The sequence below is a fragment of the Mytilus galloprovincialis genome, chromosome 4 (genome assembly GCF_965363235.1).
Source record: "Mytilus galloprovincialis chromosome 4, xbMytGall1.hap1.1, whole genome shotgun sequence".
NCBI lineage: Eukaryota > Metazoa > Mollusca > Bivalvia > Mytilida > Mytilidae > Mytilus > Mytilus galloprovincialis.
In genome coordinates, this window is record NC_134841.1 from 13676603 (window position 1) to 13693743 (window position 17141).

General features: G+C 32.4%; 1 protein-coding gene across 3 annotated transcripts in view; it reads right to left on the minus strand.

Annotated features, from left to right (window-relative positions):
* The window catches only part of LOC143071410 (transient receptor potential cation channel subfamily M member 1-like), a 44350-nt gene that overhangs the window by 1032 nt on the left and 26177 nt on the right, over window positions 1-17141 (minus strand). For all 3 annotated transcript variants that reach the window (XM_076245672.1, XM_076245670.1, XM_076245671.1), the window contains 14 exons: window positions 15826-15965; window positions 14276-14395; window positions 13189-13248; window positions 12700-12946; window positions 12052-12105; window positions 10832-10921; window positions 9210-9309; window positions 7650-7917; window positions 5372-5449; window positions 4700-4846; window positions 3200-3472; window positions 2090-2285; window positions 978-1146; window positions 360-511 (listed from right to left, as the gene is read on the minus strand). In XM_076245672.1, coding sequence (XP_076101787.1) covers window positions 360-511; window positions 978-1146; window positions 2090-2285; window positions 3200-3472; window positions 4700-4846; window positions 5372-5449; window positions 7650-7917; window positions 9210-9309; window positions 10832-10921; window positions 12052-12105; window positions 12700-12946; window positions 13189-13248; window positions 14276-14395; window positions 15826-15965 — 2094 coding nt within the window. The remainder of the gene's footprint in view (window positions 1-359; window positions 512-977; window positions 1147-2089; window positions 2286-3199; window positions 3473-4699; window positions 4847-5371; window positions 5450-7649; window positions 7918-9209; window positions 9310-10831; window positions 10922-12051; window positions 12106-12699; window positions 12947-13188; window positions 13249-14275; window positions 14396-15825; window positions 15966-17141) is intronic.

The window sequence follows — 17141 nt, forward strand, 5'->3', positions numbered from 1 at the left end:
TGTTACATGAAAAAGTGTGAACGACCAAATTTCATTAAAAAAAAGACATAAACGTTGCTTAAATTCCGCATGATACCGATCAGAGGATATAATCTACAATCTAGATTATGTATAAAACATATAGCAAAAAGGAAATCAAAAACAAAACAGCAAAGGCATGGGGTCACTGTCTAATATGCTACAGACACTGGTTATTGTTCATTTAAAAAAATTCTGGTTAATTAATTGATACCAATTCTTTATTAGGATGGAAACATAATTATAATTGACACAGATCATCATAAAAATTTTCGGGTATAACTAAAAGTTTATTTAACGAACAGAAATATACATTGTACAATAGTGACAAATGTACAAACCCTTTTGTGTACAACGTCTATAGATCTTTAGTGGAATGAATATTAATAAGTTGAAAGGTACTGGGTGCCTTGTGCTGAACTTGGTTATGATTGAATATCTCCAGAATTTCCACAGTCTGTCAGAGTCGACTTGCACTTGTTCAAACTGGTTACTACAAAAGAGAGATGCAGAAATTACGGTAAGTGAAATGATAAACATTTTGTATATTTATTAATATTACAATAATTTTATGTTATTAAAGTATTATAAACACAGACTGACAGAAATTAAAAAGAAACTGCAGTATTATTGTTATATACATTCCATTTGGTATTTCTGGTTATCAGATATATAGGACATATTTTAGCATGTTTATGTTATTTTACGGGACTGTATACTTATCGTATGCTTGTCTGCGGCGAACAGTTAGTGTCGTATGCCATATACGTGGTTGTAAAATAAAATTGCAATTAGTAAAAGTATGACGTCAATCTTAGTCCCTCTAACAACAAAATGATCGAGGCCCACAACATATGTATAAAATAAGATGTGGTTTGGTTGCCAAAGAGAAAGCTCTCCAACAAGCGACATAGAAGTGAACAACTATAGGTCACCGTGATATATCAATATTTTCATACCTGAACAAAGCAATTATGAGGTTTACCAACAGTAGATTGGTGACAAGAAGATAAAATGCTGCTATGATTAAAAGTGCCCAGTCGTATTCGACACATCTTTCTATATCTGGATTCTCCTCCCACTCAGACTCAACAAAAGTACATGATGTTCCATTATCATTGTTGTCACCTACAAGAAAATTGTTTTGAAAAAACTTTAAAAAAAAAAAAAAAAAAAGAAGCGATCTCTATGCACACAAATATTTACAACTGACAATCATTTCTTTGTCTTTAAAAAATGCGTCACTTTGAAAACTAATGTCTTTCCTGATGCTTTTGATTGGAACGATAACACAAGTATTTTCATTCTAAAATCAGTTGTTAACATGGCACGGGTTATGTTCGTCTCACATATTATTTTATTATGGTATAGCACTAAAACCCCTAACAGGAGGGATTGTGCCTGATATTCATATTTCAATCAGTTTTATTGAGGTCTGGAGCTGGGATGTCAGTAACTGCTGGTAGTCTGTTGTTATTTATGTATTATTGTCATTTTTTTTATTTTCTTTTGTTTCCTAATCTGACATCGGACTCGGACTTCTCATAAACAGAGTGTTACTGTGCGTACTGTTGTGCAGTTTTGTTACTGTGCGTACTGTTGTGCATTTTTTTTTCTACATTGGCTAGAGGTATAGGGACAGGGTTGAAATCTAAAAAAAACATGTTTAACCCCGCCGCATTTTTGCACCTGTCCCAAGTCAGGAGCATCTTGCCTTTGTTTATAACTTGTATCATTTTTAATTTTAGTTTCTCTTGTATAATTCGGTGTTTAGTATGACGTCCATTATCACTGAACTACATGTAGTAAACATATTTATTTAAGGGTCAACTAAAGGACGCCTATGGGTGCGGGAGTTTCTCGCTGCATTGAAGACCCATTGGTGGACTTCGGTTGTTGTCCGCTCTATTGTCGGATTGTTGTCTCTTTGACACATTCCCCATTTCCATTCTCAATTTTATCATATAACATCTCGCTTAAACTAATAATTATACACAGAAGACTTATTGTATAAACACTTTGATAAAAGAAACCCAGATTAATGTTGCCGAAATTAATATACACTGTTTACCTGTTAGCTGTTCAAGATTAAGTTCTCCGTAGATCTGCCAGTACGGCAATGCTATAACTTTCCAGATTCTCCAGAATTGCACACCCTTCAATGACCACATGTCGAAATGACTTGGGTACATATTTGCATGATACAGAACCCCTGTACACATCATGAAAATAATTAAAATCCAGACAAACTTCATCAATTCGAGTAGCTGAAAGAAACATATTATACGAAATTCAGAATTGTATGACAACCTTAGATCAAACATAATGCATTTATAATAGAACACACAATTTTGTTATCTATTGTTGATATCGTTTGAAAGTATGATTGTTACGTTAGAAATATACCAGCCTGTTTAGAACTATTTCCAAAATTAAACAATTTATTTTGATATACGAAAATGTGTATTAAAGAGGTCTCAGTTACATTCTGTTCTTAAATGGGAACTAGTTAAATGTTATGTGACTTTTCACCAAACTGTTTTGCAGTCAAATTAGTTTTGCTTCGAGGTTGGTATATTTCAATATTAAATTGGTTTAAGTGTCATTCTTTTCATAGATTATTACATGGTATTTTCGATATTGGCCCGGGCATCGGCCCTAGACTCCCTTATCAAGCCAGAGGGTTTGGTATGGGTCGAGTGCTGATACCAGAGCCAAAAAGAAAAATGATATGTAATAATCTATTTATCACATATTTTCCAGCTGGAGAAAAAAAAGCATACAATATATTATTAATTATATGTTTAATAATTTCAACAAAAATTCAAATAAAATTTGAAGACAAAAATCAAAAATATGTATCACCGTGAGTTAATGATGGTGTTTTTGATTGACACGTTACCGGACGTGAAAGTCGGGAGCACGATATTGATTTTCGAGGGCTGATAACGATATTTGCCCCCGAGGACAAATAACTACCTTAACTTCTGGCTGTATTGGCCATGCAAAATCGTACATATTAGTACACCATGTGTGATAATATACGTTACTTCCAGTTTCACTTATTATTTTATCTAATCAAGAGATCTAAGTTTCTAGCATTATTTTTAATATAAGACTTTTAAGCGCCCATTCTATACTTTAGACCCATTTTTTTTAACTTTTGTTATTGTAAACTTACCATTTCGCCAATCATGATTATTTTAGGACCAAAATAGTTATGGATAATCATGCACTGAAGAAATCTCATGTACATCGTGAAAAGACCAAGACTGTACAGTCTTAGGGCCATTCTATGGAAGTCAGCTGAGTTAATAGTTCTCACCAACACTGCAGCAGCAATGATCAAATATGACATAAAGGTTAACACATTCCAAATATTGAAGAAAGCTCTGTGAAATTTGAAGCAATAGCCATGTTTTCGTCCTATACAATAGTGCTTCCTAATAATCAGCTGTAAAAAGTGCAAAATATTTGTAAGAGAAAAAATTTATTCTTCTAATGGAAAGCTCTACTGTATTGTTGATAAATATAAGAAAGTATTTCAACAGATAAAAGGAGTAGGTTCAGTAAGACCCCTTTTTGGCCCCAAAATATAGCAGTTTTACAAAATTGTTAAAATGTAAACTTTTAGTTATTTATTGGACAGTAGAATGCTTCTGCTACATAAATATGGGCTGTTTTTTTACAATACAATGCACATATATCGGGTACTAGCACCATTAAGTCATGCTAAATTACTGAAATCTTCACAATTCTAGCATTTTAGTTAAATTTTAGACAGTTTTCGTGTGAAACGAAAGTGGCCGCATTCGTGTTCATCCTTATTATTGAAATGTAAGTTGTATTTTATCATAATACATAACATATGTAAAGTTTGAGGATGAACACGGATGCGGCCACTTTCATTTTTGACAAAAATCATCTGAAAAGTGACATTTTTCGGCATATTCGGTAGATTTTTCATATTTGAGCTTGAATCGGGTTGTTTTTAATGACTATATCAGTTAAAATCTTTCACATAAATTAATTGATTCAAATGAAATAGACACTTAAGTGTTTAAAAAGTGGTCAAAATCTTTCGTAAGATAAACTTGAAATTTGAGGCCAAAATCGGTCCTTACCGGACCTACTCCTTTATGAATTATCGCAGCCTCTTGAAATAATACGATACCTGTATGTTTATAACAGGTTATTATCAATTACTTCTCATTATTTTAAAGACAACCGAATACAGTGATATGTAATATAAATTATATATTCGAAGACAAACTTACAAAACCATAGTAAATAACGAAAAACGACAACAAAAAACAAACAACAGATGAAGCCCGACTCCGGTTGCGGGATTTCTCGCTGCGTTGAAGACCCATTGGTAGCTTTGGGGAATTTTTTGGTCGGATTGTTGTCCTTTTGACACATTCCTCATTCAATTCTGAATCTTAACAAGTGTACAAAACACTCCACACCAAACTTCATTCAATTACAAAAACACCCGAAACTTTTGAGATATGGTTAAAATCTGAAGAAATATTAAGTGCCTTGTAGACTTTTAAAGTCGATGTTGCATTGAAGAAGAGTCGATGTCGATGGTAGTTAAAATCAATTTTCGACTTATGTGGTGATTTAACATTTCATTTGCCTTTACTTTCTATCCTTATAGCTGTATATTAAATCATACCGGTATCAAATACTCCTCTGTAATATCGGCAACCAACCAGCCATACAGGAGCCATTCGTATACTCCTATGTCTTTGTAACTGTCAATTATGTTCAGATCCGTCAGAATAAAGGCACTGAATCCAACAATGACAGCCATAACAAAAAGCTAAAATGATTCAATACATAAAAGAAGTATGCAGATACAGTACTATATATATAGTAATAAGCACATGAACTTGATTAAAATTTAATGTAATGTTATCTAAAGATACACGACATATTACAATCTTATTTAAAACACAACATTGTTTTTATCTATTTTATGGCTTATTGTCTAGGTTCTAGAAACCTTTATTTTAAAAACAAAGAGATGTGGTAGAATTCTCAATGAGACAAGTCACCACAGGAGACCAAATGTCATAGAAATTAAGAACTATAGGTCACCGTACGGCATTCAACAATGAACAAAGACAGTAACGCATAGTCCGCCAAAAAAGTCTTCGAAATGACAAATGTAAAACATTTCAAACGAGAAAACTAACGGCCTACCTCGTTTATGTACACCACAATGAACGAAACTTTGAACAGGTACAAACATATTGTGGGGGGGGGGGGGGGGGGGTTAAACGTAAACACATTTTCAGACTTTCTGATATGTAAAAACTTAATATCGTAAAATCATAATACTTACGTAATGGAATACAAATACCATTAGGGGCGAAAACCAAGCCTCTTTGGCATTTTTCTTTCCGTTGTAAAAAATCAAGTTCTAAAATAAAAAGAAAAATATAAAATTCTGATTTTATAAAGCTTTTTGTTTTTAGGCCATTATCAACACACAGCATTTCGCAAAAATAATATGAAGAAAACTACATCTTCTCCATATAAATTTACAGTGCACAACCAATAAAATGGATTAAATACACAATGTATTACCAAATTGTAAGCAAGTGTTACATAATCGTCCTAATTTTTTGTGATAATTGTAATGAGATACTCTGTAGCAAACTAATGTTATTTATATTGTGTGCAGGCCCGTCACACCAACACAATCGTTCGGTAGAAACAAACCAACTATTATTATTTACATCAAGACCTCATGGCCAGGTAGTAAAAATGTCCAATGCTTCATATGTTTGATCTATAATATCAATCTGTATCTTTATCCAACAGCAATTGTAAAATTTAAACCTTAAGACACATTTCCATGTGCAAGACATATGTGTTTGCTAAAACAACTTCAAGGGGGTACGTCACAAGAGTGACTGGGGAATAGATATATGCCACTCCTGGTAAATCAGTTAAACACTAGTCAATTTGAGAAGCTAGTTTAGTTTTTGTTGTGTGGGATGCACAAGTAAGTAGCCACGACTTGTCAGAATAGGGACATTGCATGACTTGTTTAAAGAGAACTAGAACACACCCGCGAAATCGCGGGTATTCAGAGCGTAGTTTAAAGTATGCAAAGTGTTGTTGGAAGAATTTTGTAAAATATTGAATGACTGGAGAATTTCAGCAAAAGTATCATAAGTCATATATAGGTTATTTGGGACAGGAAAATGCTTTTTTTTTTTATCCCTCATCCTTTATTTCCAAAATTCCCAATTTTTGGTTTTCTATCAATTTCAATATGAACATAGTTTTCATTTAGTATGTTATGAACATTTAAGTAAGGAGCCTGTAATTCTGTGGTTGTCGTTTGTTTATGTGTTATATATTTGTTTTTGTTCACTTTTTGTACATAAATAAGGCCGCTAGTTTTCTGGTTTGAATTGTTTTACATTGTCAGTTCGGGGCCTTTTGAAGCTGAGTATGCGGTATGGGCTTTGCTCGTTGTTGAAGGTCGTACGGTGACCTATAGTTGTTAATTTCTGTGTCATATTGGTCTCTTGTGGAGAGTTGTCTCAACATGGTAATCATACCACATCTTCTTTTTTTGTAATCAATGAATTTTGTAAAAGATTTAATGACTGGAGAATTTCAGAAAAGGTATCAAAAGTTCACATGAATATTTTTAGCGCTTATCTGTATATTATGAACATTCATTACTATATAAATATAGTGTATTTACTTTCAATTCTAAGTTTACTAATCGATCCATGGTGGTCATTGATATAGTATACAGACTCTCTCTATTTAATAATCTCTGTGACCGCCGTGGATAGTAAACTTGAATGATAGCAGATAGAATTCCGAAAATACACTTTATTCTTTGTATATGTATGTTCAAAGTATACAGAAAATCGCAAACCGGAAGTCTAATCTGACTTAAAATTTTGTCCAATGACGGGACAATATCCGGATGCCTTTTTTCTCGTTTTTCTCCCAAAATAACTCAATCTGAATAATCATGTGAATGGATGACAAATGCGACTATGCACTGTACCTATAGGACACAGAGGCGTGTTGATTAATTTATTGTGGAAAGGAGAGAAGCGACACCAAAAATGAGGTCTTCTCGTTTAATAGTATAGATGCCACGCTCTTTGCATAATTATTGTTAATTTTTTCTGACCTTCTTCATAGACCTCTATTTTATTTATTGTAAATTAGTTCTGTTCCCGAACTTGTATGAACTATATGCCACTGGATGTATCTGGCTTGTAAAACAAAAACTAAATTATGATACTAGACGCATATTTTGTTTACATAATACTCATTAGTGGGGCTGCAGAAGGCGTTCTAAGATGAAAAATAATTGGTGTTTGATCCCCATTATCATTTTATTTAGCAGTAATGCGCTCGAATAAAAACCAAATTGGGTAAATTAGAGCAAGAAAATTTAATGATTTATAAAAGTAAGCTTTAATTATTATTAAAGTCATCAAGGAAAACGATAGTGTTGGATATTCAGACACAGATTTTCTGAACAATAAACAAAAAACCAAACTTATTTTCAAATAGTGACGATCAAAGCAATTTAACCAATCCAAAATATTCTGTAGAAAGTGACAATAAAGCAATATTACCCATCCAAAGTCTGTCAGTTTAGCTGCTTTAGCAGTTGCATCAGTTTTTAATTTGTCATGGGGGTTGTGGTTGTACCATATCCTGTTAAGACGTCTCTGGATGCAAGGATGTCCTATTACATCTTTCATGTTGTTTTCATATGCACATGCCATTGGTGATACATTTATCCCCCATACTCTGTCTGGTTGCTGCATTAGAACCATCGCATCATCTTCACATTCGTCATACAATGTATTCTGCATACGTATTACTCTGTCCTCAAATAATCTGAGATACAAATACCTGTATGCTTAGATTTATAATAGTTTAATTGTTTTATAAATTATAAGTCTTACAGGTTTTTTGCTTAACGTCTAGTATGAAAATTTACATATAGTCTTAGAATATTTAACATTGTTATTGAAATGCACAGAGGAAATATATTAACACAAGTTCAAGGGACAATATTTTGAAACTACAGGCTCTAAAAGGCCTGTGTTGCTCACCTAGGTAAATGCATACTCAATAATTCAAGTTGACTCTCTCTAACACTGGAGGCAAGAATATCATTCATCAAAAAAATATTATTTTTAGTAAATATTGCTGATTGTTTGGTTTCTCTCTATCTTCTTTAAATTTTGCTGATAATTTTTGTATTTTGTAACATAAAGTTTCATTTCATCTATTGCATTTTTTATCACATAAGGCAAAACGTAAAAATTAGGTGTCGTCGGAAAATTTGAGTATTATTGTCTTCAATGTAAGATATCATCTTGTTGATCCTTTCTGCTAATACAAATTTCTTTTGTTTTCTATTATATTTTTTAAGATAAAAGACAAAAACGTAAACACTTGGTAAAAATCGTCATCAAAGGGCACTAACTCTTATTTCTAACAGTTTGACAATAATGACCATCATACATACTTGTTCGTAGATACATGTATTGTCTTGCTGAACGTAAAGTTCTACTTGTATTTATCTATTATAGCTTCTAGATATAAGGCAAAACAAACAAAAGTTAAAATTTGTCATTTAATGACAATAACTCCTTTAAAAAGTCACTTGGCAGTTTTGACGCCAACGAGTAATTGAAAGGGCTAATTTTAAGCCTGACAGATTATTTTTCATTTTTAAAGTTTTTCAAAAAATAGACACAATTTGCTTTCACCCCATTGTTCTATTTTATTAGCCATTTCGGCCATCTTGATTGGCAGGCGAGGCCATCGAAAACCTTTCTAAACTAGATATCTCAATGATGATTACGGCCAAGTTTGTTAAACTTTGTCAAATGGTTTCAGAGAAAAATTTTGTCAAAGTTAACGGATAACAACGGACGACGGACACCAAATGATGAGAAATGCTCACATGGCCCTTTGGGCCAGATGAGATAATAAAATTACCTGACCTTTAAGGATTTATTTTGTCAACCCCCACCCTTTTTTCGTACTAGGTTATGTTTTAAAGCATTCACCTTACATAACGATTCCCAATAAATAAAGCGTCAATGAAAACACATCTTTCTAACATTTACGTAACAATATTTCTCTCTTAGTCACTTGTAAAACAATACAATAATTACTTTGAGTGCTGTATTAATTCTTCGTGTAGTTTTCTGTCTTTTGCTGATTCTACTTTGTCCGCCATGTTTTTAAGGATACTACTCGCCATGATCGCTGTTACTGTAAGAGTATAACAGGTTTTCCTTTTTTAGACAAGAATATGTAAAAACTGCAGACATATGCAACATACATACAGAAAGTCGATAAAAAAAAACCTAAAAGTAATACCGAAAAAAAGAAGAAAGACAAAAAAAAAAAGAGTTAAAAACAACACTTTACATGCAGTTATTAAATGAATGAACTATTCTGAAAACATCCATGTTCTACGGCAATATAGTATTTTCCGCTTCTTCGGTAACAACTGTCATGCTGTCAGAGCCAAAAGAAGATGGGTTTCGGCAGCACAAAGTGCAACACATTTTTAGTTATCTATAGTCAATGGAAAATATATACATATATGTATAAACTTTAAATCCTCTTGTCCATATGAAATTTACCATATAAACGAGTCAATATCGACTTCGGACAATAGATTAAGCAATGATATTCTTCCGTTCTTTCAGGAAACTTAGTTTAGAACAAGGCAATATTCTTATTCGACCACTAATTAGATACAAGAAAATGTGATATGAGTGCTAATGAGACAACTGTCCACCCAAGTCACAATTTGTGAAAGTAAACCATTATAGGTGAAGGTACGGTCTCCAGCACATCAACTAACGACAACCAGTGAACATCAAGTTCCTGATTAAGTACACTCAGGTGCAAACAAATTCAGCGGGTTTTAACGTTTCAAAAGGTTCCAAGTTTCATCCTTACATGAATTAACGGTGTAATAGGTTGACATAACAACATAGAAAGACACACTATAAAATATCAATTGAAATGGCTTCATAAAATCAAACGACCTATTTACTAAATAACAAGTGAACATATACCGTGTACACAGAACGAATAGATTTGATCAATTACACAATGACACAAAGTAAATACAAAATCAGTTTAAAAAGGGTTAGATGTCAGAAAGACAACCATAACATTGAACAAAATGCTGCCAAATAGTCAAATGTACAAAGGTAAAGAACAAATTTTTTGTTGTAAGGTATACAGTACAACAGAACGGAAATATGTCTTACAAAACAAATTATTTTGTTCTTCAAAGTACGAGAACAGAAGTGAAAATGTATAATCATACCAAACACTTATCAAAGCTGATATATATTAAAAATAGAGAGACTAGATGTAACACAAAATAAGTAAACATTAAATAACAAAGAAGCATTACAAATTGTATCAACATGTTAAATTAACACGCAAGTACGGTCTTAGTGTACTCGCAGTTACTGAAAGTTTGTTAAAAGCCAAAAAATAATAAATAATAAAAAAAAAACGCATCCGAGACTAAAACCAATTAAAACATATCCTTGTCCAACTTGATAAAAACAAAACAATAAAAACATAAAGATGTGCAGACACTATTTTTGCAAGATTCAGATTGTGCGTGCGCCGAAGCACCAATCAAAACAAATTGAATGTTTATTCTCGGGTACATGTTGAGTGATATTTGTAAAACAATCTTTACTCATGACCGTGATTTAAAAAGCATATCAATTAAGTATAAAATAAAATAAGATCAACATACATAGTGGACTTGCACATTTTGTCCAAAAAACTCCAGCCAGCCTTGTTTTGTTTCCAAATATAGCCCAAGCTAGTAAATCATGATAAACATCTGTAATAAAGAATATCTTTAGCTGGTTATAGATTTCATTCTAGTAGGCTGAACAAAATAACCGCTGACAAAAACACACTTTATACAAACGGCCTTGGGTAGTCATAAAAACATTTTATGTTAGTGGGAAGTTTAACTCGCCATAAAACATTTTATATAAGCGGGAGGTTTCGTTAGCCATAATACATACATTTAAATACGCGAGATTTCAGTTAGCCATAAAACAATTTTATTTTAGGGAGAGGTATGACTAGCCATAAAACCAGGTTCAATCCATCATTTTTTCTTAACGTGTTTGTATCCAATCAGGAATATGTCAGTTGTTATCTAATTGTCCGTTTCTATGTATGTTGCGGTTTGTTTTTGTAATAATTCAGATTTTCCGTTGGTCCGTTGTTTCTTCATATAGTTGATATGTTTCCTGCAATTATGGTTTGTGACAATTATTTGTTAAGCTTTATGATTTATGACTATTGGACAGCGATAAATGTATAATACAGTTGCCCTTATCTAAAAATATTTCGACAATTCATTGCAACTAATTACTTAGTCTAGCTTATTTTTTATTTATTTAGTTTACTAACAATTCGCCAAAATGTGTGTTGGTCCGACCGTTAGTCATTACATTGTTGCAACAGTTTTGACCAACATATGTTTTACTGATCCTCTGCAAACCTGTACGAAGCTTTTCAATTTTAGTTCAAGTTTTTACTCCGATAAAATATTAATGAGTTCGATATCAAAGAAAATCTGAAATTTAGGGAATATTTTGCTAACCAGACTTCCAAATATTTAATTAAAAGGTCTTCAATTTTTTTTTTACCAAAACCTCTTCCAATTTCAAAGAACTGTTCCAGTTAAAGAACTCTTTTATTTGTTAATTATTCAAAAGTACAATATAATTTAAGATACTCGTATGTTGTGAGGTCCTTGGGTTATGTGAGCTTGACAAACAATGATTGGCAAATAGAAATAGACAGCAACAAGAATTGAGTGAGACAAGTTCCATAAAAAATGTGACACCTATTTCATTACGTTAACGTTTGCATGTAAATTCAAACCATGTTACGATTGATTTAATAAGTGGCTAACATATATTTGAATACAGCTCTAACAATCGTTTTCTTTACCTGAGCTATCTGAATCTCCGGGTTCTACTTTGCACGAACGTTTTTCTTTTTTAACTGAAAATAAAGGAAAAACCGAAATATAAGTAATACAAGTAGCAAATACAACGACACGTTTTAAAACGTCTTGAAGGACGAAAGACCGTTAGATATAAATCTTATCATATTTGAAACTATTTTTCAATGAATTTAGTAGTACAAAAATTATGCGTGTTACACTGTAGTTTATATAAGTTTGTTTTAGAAAATTGAAAGTATAATGGTGGAATAGTATCATTTGGATCGACCGTCATTGAAAATTAAATGTACACAAAATGAAAGAAATTGTTTGTGCATGCTTCAAAATCTATAATGAATATATTCTCACTGCATTAATTCATAAATAAATAAATTATTTTATGCCAATGACAAAATATTTATAAAAATATTAAAAAAGCTCCAAATTTGCTTGACTCATATTTCCAGGGAACACAAATGCAAACCAAATGCCAGGAAATGAGGTTCGCCTTTTCCCCGATAGTTTTAATTTTGTTTTGTATTAAGTATTGAATATACTGAATTACCAGGCAAATCAAAGGTTAACACTTATTACTTTCCTAAATATTTTTGCAATTCGTATTGAAATCAAGCTGATAAACACTACGACTGTACCTTTAGCGTGATTCAAGAGTTCCTGGCAAAGATATCGTGCCTTCTTACTGACATCAACGCATTTTCCATCTTCTCCATTCGATTTTAGTCTTTTTTTCCGGTCGTGTCTCAAACAGGTACATTGGTCTTTCTTGTCGCATACTGAATATTCATGGGCTTTTTTATTACGTTGACAACTATGTCTCAGTAAAGAACATTTGTCTGTGCATGTACACCAAATCTTTTTGCATGTCTTTTTGCATGTACGCTGAAAAAAATGTAAATATTTATATTTATTCATTATTTTTTTTTAATTAATCCTATCGAACTGGTTTGCTTTATTTTTCACAATACAAATGGGTGAATAATGAAGTAAAACAAATGAAATAAAACCTACATTTAGACAAACATAATACATAGGAAACAAAAGATTTTACCAACAAGAACTTAACCACAAACTGGAAATGTATGTTGCGCTAAGAAAGCAGCAACAGCCAAAGACATACTCACGTAGTGGATTGAGTGGATTTTTCTACAATCTTTAGCCTCACAGCTTGGACATGTTAAAGTCTGAAAGAAAGGTACACATTAAAAATGTATCAATGTATAATATATTATATGCAGGTATATCTATACATCCTATTTCAGTTTAAAACTTGAAAACAAAATATATAGTGCTGGTTTTGTAAACGAAACGCGCGTCTGGCGTATATACTAAATTTAGTCCTGTTATCTATGATGAGTTTATTTACAACCACTGGGTCGATGCAACTGCTGGTGGAGATTTATTTCCCCGAGGGTATCACAAGCCCAGTAGTCAGCACTTTTTGTGCTGACATGAATTGTCATTGATATGGTTATATTTATAAATTTACTGTTTACAAATTTTTGAATTTTTTTAAATTCTAAGGCTTTTTTACCTCAGGCATAGATTACCTTAGCTGTATTTGGCAAAACTTTTCGGAATTTTGTTCCTCAATGCTCTTCAACTTCGTATATTATTTGGCCTTTTTAATTTTTTGGGATTCGAGCGTCACTGATGAGTCTTTTGTAGACGAAACGCGCGTCTGGCGTATATACTAAATTTTGTCCTGTTATCTATGATGAGTTTATTTATGGTCGAGGACAATTAAAACATTCAAATAGGTAGGATGTTCAAAATTTGTAAAAAAACAGGGAGTGTTGGATGATACTACAACGTTGATAATAAGAACTGCATGGACATAGGCCAACTCATTGAGTTTGTACTGAGGTTTTTTACCATACAAGGAGCCTGGCCTCCTTACATCAGACACAGGATAGTATGTCTGAACAAAAGTGGCTTCGTATTTATACATCCCGGACAACCACCTGAAATTCTCCATTCTACTTTTAGTGTACAGGTCTCAGTTTATATTGACAAAAAATTCAACTCTTAGGTTGCCTTGAACAATGCCCTGTCTGGGTAATCATATTTCTAAACTGCAGTTAACTCGTGGAGTAAAATTTGAAATGCTATGACTCCTTTGTTAAGAATCTGCAGTATATAAACATTTTAAAGAAGATACAAACATTATACAAATATGTTATTGATTTGCACTGATCAACAAACATTTACCTCATCATATAGAATTTCCAGGAAACCCGGATTAAACTTAACACCATTCTGTATCATTGCTGAAACATAATCAACACGGTCGGCTACAACTGCTTCCAAGAGGAGTAACTCCAGTTGTTTCTAATGTTTTAAAAAAAGAGAAAAATAATATTGAATTTGTACTTTTAAAATATGAGACTCTTAAAATTTGAGCGAAACAAAGATACAATATAAATTTCGCATGGCACACAATGTTGTTATTTTATACAGTCAAATGAGATGGAAAATGTACCCACGATTTAAGAACAAAAAGGAGTATTGCTTCAGTCATGTTATTAAACATCGCGCGAACTATATTGCTACAGCTGGGTGCTTGACTAACATTTTTTGGTCATGCATCCTACTTTAAAGTCGACAATCGGTATCAATTTCTGAAAAAAAGACATGTCATTAGTATCCTAATCGGCAAGTTATGTAGCCAGTTATATTTATAAGAATTCGGAAAATTCGATTCGGACCTGGAGTGTATCCGGAAAGATCGACCGAACTTCCCTAATTATAGCATCATATGGCAATCAATGCTACGCAGCTGAATGATTAAAACGAAATATTTCGCCAATATATTAAGACTTAAAGTAAGGTTATTTTAATTAAACTAAGGTTACATCTTTTCGTTTAAATTTTACCTCAGACAGTTTGACTTGTTTTGACCTTCTTCAAGTTCTCCTAATTGATACAAAGTCATCATATATATAGCTATAGTATTTTATATACACACTGTAAGAATTTAAACAGCTACACAGATAATTCCAAGAACCAGAGATTATGAAATATTAACACGTGATAAGAAGAACACCACTTTGAAACAAACACTTTGAGATTATCTTATTTAACCTAATAGACAAATTTCGAGTTCGGTGCATTTCCGTCAAAAACTTTGGTTTTAATGACCATCATTCGTGCGTTTAGGGACATCGTTACTTATGTTCCAATGTCAAGCGAGTGGTTGGAAAGCTAAGGTGCTTTGTTGCACGAATTATTCGGCAAATTGAATTATCATAATTATCAAAAGTACCAACAGAACAAACACTATTTCTAGTTTATCCTGCACTATGCAAATCAGATAAACTCTTGTTGAACGCTAATATTGCAGGAATACAGGCGATCAACTCTATCTGGAAAATGACGTCATAAAGAGGCGCATAATTGACGGGTTTTTACCGGTAAAGGACAAACTCGAAGGTGGTCTTTTATATCTGCAGGAAAGATATAGTAAAAAATATTTTGTCAAAATATGAATATACATGATAGTAAAATTAAATAGAACAAAAAATTAATCATATAATTCCTATCAAGGAAGAAAACGTGGACAAATTAAAAAAAAAACATATCTTTTGTCAGATCTGCACCGATCCATCATTACTTTCGATTTGGAGTTTAATCCATTAAAATTTGAAAGTTTCAAATACATTTTAAAAAACGAACTTTCTGAAGTGTTATAACATATGAAACGTAGAACTGCGTTCTATCGGGAATGTTGAAGATAAACAGAATATTTTCCTTTACTGTACCTGTTTTCCATCCGTGTACTTTTCCTGTATATACTGGTAAGCAATATAAAAGTAGAGAGACAAAGAGCCTGGTGTTAAGGTTATCTGGAAACGTTCCATATAACCTTTCGATGATATTTTGCCATTACTGGCAGTTTTATCTAAAACATTTACAAATATATTCAATTTGATGAAATCAATTAAAAATATACAGTTTAAGGCTTATGTTTACCATAAGCCGATATCATCACAACAACATGTCTGGTCGCCATCAAGAACCTAAAAAATACTACCAACATGGGTCAAAATTAATCTTTTATCGACACGACCTCTTATGACACGACTGTGAAATTAAAATGAATATGACGAGCTATATATTTGCATCAATTTAGAATTTGGTGAATGAGTTTAATCCATGTTTTTATAGGTATTCTGATTATCATTGATTTTAATTCAGGTTGATAACCTGTGTACATATCTCAATGATCATAGGTCGTCTTTTTGTACATGATTTGACATTTCTATTGATGAATTTCACCTTTTTTTGAATAGAAATAAATGTATTAAAAGACTGTACGACAAGCCAAATTTCCCCACCTGGTAAGCTATCATGATGAATACAATTTTGTGAACATGAGCTGAATATATAGCACACACGTATATCACATCATAAAGTAAATTCCAACTTTGTATATGTGATGCTAATATTATTGGAAAATTATGGAATTCTTGCAACTTAGGGATTATGGGTGTATTAGGTCAGACACAGTGATTTTTTGGGGTAGTAAAACATTAAATCAAAACAACGTTATATTACAAACAACTAAACATGACGGCAAACAACCCTTCTAAGTAGGAGAAGCGTTCGATCACTGGTCTCAGCTGAGCACTGTTCAACACTGATTGTATAGAAAAAAGCTAAAATACCTTAACGCGCATATTAATTGTTTAATTAATACGACGGTACAAAACGGGGAACACCATATAGTGCCAAATAATCTTACAAAGAATGAGAGATTTCTTAAAAGAAATCAGTGGAATTTTCAGTAACAATGTGTCATTGTGGTAATTTTGTTGTAAAAATGTTGAAAGTCCTATATAACTACCAGAAAAAATGACACCAAAAATTTTGAACAATATGGTCATCTAAACATCACGACAAATACTTCGATCAAACGGTCTTTAATGAGTTGCGTTCAAAATTTGTGGTTGTGGTGCAGTATTGTAAAACGGTGGACATTTAATGGTAGTCAGAAATAATAATTCGGATGTTGGCCATTTATTAGGGTAATAAAATTGATCTTAAAAACATTTGAGGTCAACAACATATATGGAAT